Below are 9,279 nucleotides of genomic sequence, written 5' to 3'. Positions count from 1 at the left end.
CTGCAGAGGAACAGAGCACATGGGCAAAACAGCAAATCCAGTCACATTTTTTCTTCTAAACTGAGTATTGGTGGAGTAGATGCAGTTTCATATTAGTATCTTTTCCAAATTTTTAATTTGATAATTGAGCCTTCACATTTATTTCTTCACCATGCGAGGCCATTCAATTGAAACTTTACAATGAAATGTAGAGAAACATGTGGCCAGTCTTATATTCAATAGAAAAACACAGTATGTGCACTACATACTGACAAACATTAAAGGAATTACGAGATGGATTGATTCATTTTTATTTTTGGTACACATTGACACATATGGAGTTGTTTTATATAAATCAACTCATAAAGCAGTACACGCAGTAAGTGCATTTGAGAATGTAATATGGAAAAATGACCTTCCACCAAAATATAGCAGATAAAACATGAATACACAACCATTTTACAACCATCAATTACATTACCTAATGGCTGGCAGTCTACCCTAAAGCATTGTTGATGATCATTACGTTATTCATATTCACTAATTTGATATCACTGTTGTTCTAAAATAATCACATCATCAAATATTCTTGAGATCATAAATTATGGACATGAGTTGTCAGTAAGTAAAATATGATTTATTTTATCCATCCCATGGTCACAGGGAGCCAACTCCATCACAGGAAAGGTGCTGCTCAGGATGCCAATCCATCACAAAGGTCAGTCACATTGGGTCGATTTTGAGTCAACCATTAACTTAACCTACACGTTTATGGGATGGAGGATGAAACAGAAAGAATGTGTAAAGTTTACAACAACAGTCACTGGAACGACCAACAATTTCAACTCAAGACTGCCTCTTTCTTGTCTTATTGACATCTGTATAGGAAAGCTGACATACTTGTGGAAGTACTTTACTAACATTTAGCTTGGTTAGCAAATGTAATGCATTTTTGTAATGTCTTTAAAAATTTGTTACTTAAAATAATTCACAATTCTGTTAGTCATGTTTGATTACACAACACTCACTCTGGCTTTTAGTAGTAGGCATTTTCTGGATTAGCAGTCACCAATTTGAAATAGAGCAAAGAAAAACATATAATGGTCCTGAAAGCAGTCATAGATAATCATGGAAAGTGTTCCAGAGAGGAATATTTCAATTAAAGTGCTAGCCTAGTAGGTGATATGAGAGCCAGTGAGATGCCCTAGGAGAGAATCCACCATTTGTTTCCATTAGAATGCAGCAGCATAACAAATTTTCAAAATCAAATACTAAATAATGACACTAAGCAGCAGAGTCAGTATAGAACATAATTATCAAATATAATCAATAAAAATGTACAACATATAAGTGATGTAAGGAAATTGCACAAAGAGCATTAAGATACAATTGTAACAGGAGAATAGTTTGGTTTGTGCTGTATGAGTGCCATTTGCACAAATAACAAAAACAAAAAAAAATAAACATAAATGAAATCTATTTGCATCCTTGTAAAATGTTAGTGGCGAGACAAACTGCAGTGTTAGTCCCTTCTCCACTCTGTCTTTGTGTGAGTGTTATATCACAAATTATGTTATTTGTTAGGCTTTTGTCTTAGTATTGAATTTAGTTTTTTACTTTGGTTGATTGTCTTTTAGCCTACTTAATTCTTTGTATATCTTGTATGTATCAATTTTGTGTTCAAAGTATCCAATGTTATATACTGTATACCCCGCCATTCTTTCTGAGACTCTGTGAAATGCATTGAGCATGGGAGAGAGGCGCTATATAAATAAAATGTATTATTATTCTTACACATTTAAAATTCTGTGCAACTCACAACATCTTGTATTTTAAGGTGAAGTGATCACACTATTATATGTTCCACAACGTGCAGTAATATGTCAAAAAATCATTTTATTCAAAAGTAATTACTGGTGTTTGACTAGTTTAATTGCTGTAGTAAACCTAAACCAAGGACATTTCCTATAAATTAGTGACATCAATACCATTAAAAATAACATAACAATTTTTACATATTACACTACTTAGTATCTCTTTGATTAACCTTAAAAATTCAAAATCCAAATTAAATATACAAAATGTAAAACAACAAACGGTGTTGCTGTTTATTTTGGGAAACAGCCATATAACAAATTAGGAAAGCTACAGTGGCATTGTCCTCAGGAAAATAATCACGTCCTAGTTGTCGGTTTGTGGCGGGGGCTTCAATGACTGCTCGGTACTTACAGTATGGCCTCTGCAATAGAAAACACATATGTGACTCCTTGTATGTGATGAGATTATGACTCGCATAATACAAAAAATACCTGACACTCTATCAATGACCTTCAAGTAAGTAATCACCATAATGAGTATTATTTTTAATTGTAAACTTTATATTTAACCATCAATGGTTCTTCAGACTGTCATATTTCATATAAACACTGAAATGATGTAAAATCGAAGCATTAGAACTACTTATAGTATGCACTGTATGAGATTTTCAACTTTAGTTTTTGTATACTGGGTATTACAGGAAAAAAAGGCAAAAGAGAAACAGGAGGTGCCAAGACTGGCGCAAAAGGTGCCTTGTGCAAGCATAGTCCACAAACACAGACACCTTAAATAATATGAGTAGCAACACTATGCTCCACGTCCGCGTTTGATGGAAGGACCGATAGAACTTTATTTGTCCCCAGGGAGAAAATTGGCTTTTTACACACTGAAAAACAAAATGTGATGATTCACACTTAATATTTTCAATCTGAACCAATATAACTCTTTTTAGCTTACTGATCCCACAATCTTTAAGTTGAGGCAAATCATTTAGAGTGATTGGGTGCAATTCACTTGTTTTTTTTTTACTGAAGTAAATCTATTTTTTAAAGTTGTTCTTCTTTTTTGGCAGTTGGAAAGCCATCAAACTGGAAAGTTCGACCGAAAGAATATCCAAACGGCCCCTCAAACACAGCACATGAACAACCTAAAATATTAAATTAAATGAAATAGGATTTTTATGTTTATTCCCAGGGGCGGCACGGTGGCGCAGTGATAGCGCTGCTGCCTCGCAGTTAGGAGACCCAGGTTCGCTTCCCAGGTCCTCCCTGTGTGGAGTTTGCATGTTCTCCCCGTGTCTGTGTGGGTTTCCTGCGGGCGCTCCGGTTTCCTCCCACCATCCAAAGACATGCAGGTTAGGTGGATTGGCGATTCTAAATTGGCCCTGGGTGTGTTTGTGTGTGTCCTGTGGTGGGTTGGCACCCTGCCCGGGATTTGTTCCTGCCTTGTGCCCTGTGTTGGCTGGGATTGGCTCCAGCAGACCCCCGTGACCCTGTATTCGGATTCAGCGGGTTAGAAAATGGATGGATGGATGGATGTTTATTCCCTCCACCATAACTTAATTTGGTACAAATTTTTTTTACTTTGATTGAGATCTGAAACCAAATATTTCAAGCTGCAACACTAAATGACTAATCTTAAGTTGCTTGAAAAAAAAAATTTACGTTGAATGGACTTTTTTCAGTGCAGAAGCTCTTTAAATAAATAAATAGATTAATTCTTAAATTAGATTAATAGATAATTATCCTAATGCATCACTCTGAAGAACCACTCTGGCACTTTTATTTTTTAAAGTGTAGCTGGTTTATCAAACTGTTGCTGTTTATTTATCTGGCCAATTTATAATAAAGAATGATATCATTTTAGACCTTTGTGGCACATACATAGTCCATGTCCATTAGGGTGGTCCACAAACCAATGTAAAGCATTGGTGTTTGCAGAATCATTTCTCCACAAGGCCTATTTTTTTCCATTAAGGATAGCTTGCTTACCTGTGAAATTTCAGCCTGATTGTGGAACATTTAAAGGTTACAGCATTCTGAACATTTTAATTGTATCCTTACTATGTACATACTCCTGCGTGGGGTTCTTAACTAGCTAAGAGATTAGTAAAACAAAAAACAAATGAAACTGAGAATGTTCTAGTACTAAGTTAGAGTTCCCAAAACATTCTAGTAGTACATGGAAGTTTTCGGAACATTCTAGTACTAAGTAGGAGTTTCAAGGACATTCTATTTTAGCTCTTTTTGACACCAGGGTCTCAACATGCACAAAGGAAAAGATGGTGCAAAGCCTGCAGCAGACACCATTACCAAACATTCCTCAGCATCTTAAGCTGACTGAAGTTGGAGAATCTGGTAACAAAAAGAACAACATCCTTCTTTAATGTCCTTATGGAAAGACGTAAAGAATGGACTCAGTCGCTTCTCAAGTAACCACCAGGACAGTAGATGGATGACCCAATTTTTAATAAATATTGTGAACTATCAGTATGTATGATGGTAGAGAATGCAGTTGAAAGAAGAATGGGTTTTATCAAAAAGTACAATGATATACTGACAAAAGACGATGCACTGAAACAGTTTTGCCCACAGACCATCGCAAGCTTGTTTCAGCTTCTTCAAAGAAAGTACAGTACTAATGTTGTCTTCTGTTCAGGTCAGATGACATAAAATTTTCCAAATCGAGTGATGTCTAAAGGTTGCTTATTTTCATGAACAAATTTTGTGTTGCTATAAGTGTGTTAAAGAATAAAACTAACCTAATGGAGAACTTAATCTGTTCATTTTTTCTTTGGGACCATGTCCATATGTAGTTTTTCAATGTTTGGATTTATGCATAGATAGATAGATAGATAGATAGATAGATAGATAGATAGATAGATAGATAGATAGATAGATAGATATAGATTTAACTATTAGAATTAACAGTTCCTAATTGCATAATCATGCATAATTATGCAATTAATCAATCTATGTCATGTGTGCCACCAACCAACAGATGCCATTTTTCTAGCCAAACTCCACCCAATGCTCAGCCCACAGACACTCTCACAATGCCCTTATAGATAAATCATCTCACTGATGAAAAGCATTCAAGCCTTTTTAATATTTAAGAATTACTTCTTGCATACATTTTTCTGGACCAATACATTCCTGGCCCAAAGTTAGAAAACTGTTATCCCATCATTACACAAATAATTCTGTGGGGTAGAGCAGCACAAGTTGACCTAATTTTCCTTGATCCAGTTCAGGAGAGGGTGTTAGAGAGTGTTAGTGGCCTTGGGGGAATATTGAGGGGATTGATCTGTTAATTTTACAAGTAAGCTAAAGCAACTCATTTCATTTCATACACAGCAGGTATCTGCATGGTGCAAGCCTGCTAGATAATCAGCTAACGAGCCAAATGAAAGTAGTTGAGTGTATATATATATATTTCCATAAAATATGGAAATTATCAGCTCTATCAATATGTCTATCTTTATATGGTGATTTCTATGTACATGTTGCATGGTACATTTCAGATCCACTGTATAGTGCCTTTTATACGTATGTGCAGGGTCTGAACTAAAAGAAGAAGCTAAATGCTAACACTAGGTGTGACACTAGGGCTCATGGAAAACATTTTGAGGATGGAGACTAACACACAAGCTTCCCATGGTGATGGTGTTGACACACAAAATGTGAAATCTTTGAAATGCTTTTGCATATAGATGACGACAAAAAAAATAAAATTACATGGGAGCTTCACTAAGGGTTTGATGTTCCTGCTTTGGGTTCTCTGCTACCGTGATAACTTTGCCTTTAAGATGATCTAATCAATAGAAATGTATTTGACCCTGAGATGAAATGGCTAAATTATGAGCAAATGCTGGACAGGGTAAATTTCCAAAATGTCCATCGATTCCAGATGAGTACTTCTTTGAAATGTCAGTAATCTTCTAACCCACACAGTAGTCCTGAACAAGGTTTAGCGGAGGTGGGTGCCCTGGAAAGGGCGTCGGTCCATTGCAGGGCAAACACAGACACACACACACCAGGGCCAGAAACAAATGTTAATATAGAACCACGAATAAGTTGATAAAAGATTAAAAGGTAAACAGAGTATTATTTTGTTAAAGATAATCCAATTGTACTCAGTGACTTAACATGGAGATTAAGCTGCATCCAATTTCATTAAAAGTATTGTTACATTTTTTTTCATGATGTGAAATTTTAAAAATGCAGTATCAGAATGCACACTGTCATTTTTTCCCAAGTTAACACTTACTAGTGCAAAGACAATTCACTATATTAAAACTAAAGTCTGAAATGTTAACTTCTTTAATATGGTCTATGTTATTAGTTTACGGTAGACTATGTGTTACACGTGTCAGAGTCATAATGATAACAAAAAAGGAAGCAGACCACCTTGCAGGGTGCAGACTACTAAACAAATGGACAAAATCAAAACCAGTTAGCAATAATAGCAACAGTGATACTGCAAACTGCAATTTGTGGTCACATTTTTATTTAAATACAAAAGCCAACTCTTTAAAATCATTTTGACAAGAATTATAATAAAATTCTTGGTGGTCACCCACTACCCATAATATAGCCCAATTAAAATTGAGAGCAACAACAAAAAATAAAAAGAAGCCCATATGGACCAGCACATGAGAGAACAGCATAGCACAGACCCCTTTAAGAAGATGAAATGCAAGGATTAGGGTTGCGTCAAGGACCATAGGGTGTCTGTGCTCAGACATGCTGTACTGCATCAGCCTATTTATCAGTACAGTATAAGACCCAGATACCCCATTGATCCTTACCACCGACAATCTCAAAAGGATCAAAATAAAAAAGACAGAAAGAGAAAATGAATCAGGAGAATATCAGTGAAAAGCAACTTTAGCAGAGATTGTCTATAATGCAAATAGCCTGTGCTTGATAACAGATACATGAAGTGAGGAAAAGTCTACAAGTAGAAAAATGTAGGGAAGCAGGGGGCTGTAAATAGGGAAAATGGGGGGTAAGAAAATCAGACCCCCTAGGACAATTATGAACACAGAAAGGCAGTGCCTGTTTTTTTTTTTTTTGTTTTTCCTATTTTGTTTTATCTGCACTTTTGGCATTTGAAATCTTCTTCTTCTTTCCGCTGATCCCATTATGGGTTGCCACAGTGGATCATCTTCTTCCATATCTTTCTGTCCTCTGCATCTTGTTCTTTTATACCCATCACCTGCATGTCCTCTCTCATCACATCCATAAACCTTCACTTCAGCCTTCCTCTTTTCCTCTTCTCTGGCAGCTCTGTCCTTAGCATCCTTCTTCCAATATACTCAGCATCTCTCCTCTGCACATGTCCAAACCAACACAATCTCACCTCTCTGACTTTGTCTCCCAACTGTCCAACTTGAACTGACCCTCTAATGTACTCATTTCTAATCCTATCCATCCTCATCACACTCAGTGCAAATCTTAGCATCTTTAACTCTGCCACCTCCAGCTCTGTCTCCTGCTTTCTGGTCAGTGCCACCGTCTACAACCCATATAACATATAACATGGTCTCATTACCGTCCAGTAGACCTTCCCTTTCACTCTTGCTGGTTGTGAAAACATTTTATATTATACTGAAGCAAGTTGAATCTTATCAGATTTGTTGTATCTGTTTGCGTGTTAACAGACATCTTTAGGCTTGCATAATAAAAATCTGATCACAAAAAAATGTACCTGGGGTGTTCTGGGAACAAAAGTGTCAATTTGAGTCAGATGACAATCCCCAGGTATATCGTTTACAGGGGTAACATGTAATTGGTGGACAAATTTAAATGGAGTTTGTTGATAATTAGGATTCCATGATACCATTCAGACATTCTTGAGACTCATGACATCCGTGATATTGAAGGAGCAGAGGAAAAATCTCAGAGCCACACTGACATAATTGACAGTGGACAATATGATGTCTTGCAGAGCATTGTGTTTAATGTACACACTGGCTAGCAACCAGGGGACAAAGAAAGTGAGAAATTATATGAAGGGTGGCAAGCAAGGACAGAAGAGATTGAAACAACGTAAGCTTTAAAAACACATCTTAGGTACATTACAATGAAAAGAAAAAGAAGATGAGGGGATAGAAAAGGAAGATTGAAGAGATTGGTGCAGTCGAAGACCTGATTCTTCAAATATATCACCTAGTGTGTGAAAACCTTTAACTAGATAGACCAGGGCTGGAATGTAACGGGACCACCTTCAACGCAGAAGCCCTAAGCATGATATTGGAGAAGGGGAGGGTGACCATGGGATATAATTTTATAAGTAGAATTTAAAAGGTCCTTTCTTAACTAGAGATACACGGCTGGCTGATGCCTGTGCAAAGGCCATATTTAGCACCTAGGGTGATGTTGATTATTTTCTGTCTAATGCCTGCATTATATGAATAGTTGTAGTAATTTGAATATTTATTATTGTTTTCACAGTGACGTCATTACGGTGCCATCTTGAATAGTTTATTCCATAGTTACTGCTGTTTCATAAGGTATTTACCTGGCAACAGCAATGTCGTTTAAAGTGATGATATCCAGTGCTAATCACCTGTTTAGACATTGTCACTTCTGTTGTCACTTCTTAAGAAAGTTGAAGTTGAAGAAGTCTCTTTCACAAACCTTTCTGTCTAGTATTATAGGAAGGCTGAAGAACATTCCGATAAGATTTAGTGCTAGGACCGTTGATGATTTTGATTCTTAGCTCACGTTTTGGTTTTTTGTTTGCCTATCTCAGCTTTCCTTGTTTTCAACAAGAGACCGTTTTCAGGTTGTATCTCTTGTGTCTATTTAAAAGCATATTTAAAATGAAAACTGGGAATTATAGACCCAGATACGAACCTCTCTGAATGCACAATGCCTTGTTCTACTTTTTCATCCTGAATTCAGATGCCCTGGATTGTACTTTTACATACCTGTTGTTATACTTGATTCTGTGGCTTTGCTTGCCCGTCCACACAGTGTGGCCACAACCCTTAATGTATAGAGAGTTCCTGGCTCCAGGTCAGTAGCAAGCCATTCTTGTAGAGCAGTTATAGTTGCATTGATTTCCTTCTGGTTCTTCAATAACGTCACCTCAAATATGTAACTAACTTTGGGATCAGCAGACCAGGTTGCATGAAAAGAGGATTTAGTGATGTTTAAAAAAGTTAAGTCTTTCACTGGTAATGGATCTGCAAAAATAAGAAAGAAAGAAAAAGAAAAAAAATGAGATAAATTAAATAGTAATAAAAATGAAAAAAATAAAAATAAAAAAGCAGACAATAACTTTGAGTAATGTTCGCATTTAATCCCCAGGGTGGAATTGAAGAGTCGCATAGTGCGGGGGAGGAACGATCTCCTCAGTCTGTCAGTGGAGCAGGACAATGACAAAAGTCTGTCACTGAAGCTACTCCACTGCCTGGAGATGACACTGTTCAGTGGATGCAGTGGATTCTTCATGATTGACAGGAGTTTGCTT

At 36.6% G+C, this 9,279-nt stretch overlaps 1 protein-coding gene across 1 annotated transcript in view; it reads right to left on the bottom strand.

Moving 5' to 3' along the window:
- Positions 1 to 2,135: 2,135 nt before the first annotated feature.
- LOC120524239 (adhesion G protein-coupled receptor E1-like) overlaps positions 2,136 to 9,279 on the bottom strand; it is a 52,691-nt gene continuing 45,547 nt past the window's right edge. Inside the window, exons 8-9 of the mRNA XM_039746093.1 lie at positions 8,735 to 8,992; positions 2,136 to 2,218 (exon numbers count right to left, since the gene is read on the bottom strand). Of these exons, the coding sequence (XP_039602027.1) occupies positions 2,205 to 2,218; positions 8,735 to 8,992 (272 nt within the window). The 3' untranslated portion in view covers positions 2,136 to 2,204. The remainder of the gene's footprint in view (positions 2,219 to 8,734; positions 8,993 to 9,279) is intronic.

The sequence above is a fragment of the Polypterus senegalus genome, chromosome 2, assembly GCF_016835505.1.
Source record: "Polypterus senegalus isolate Bchr_013 chromosome 2, ASM1683550v1, whole genome shotgun sequence".
In the NCBI taxonomy this organism is placed as follows: Eukaryota; Metazoa; Chordata; class Cladistia; order Polypteriformes; family Polypteridae; genus Polypterus; species Polypterus senegalus.
This window is presented reverse-complemented; position numbering and strand designations above follow the sequence as displayed.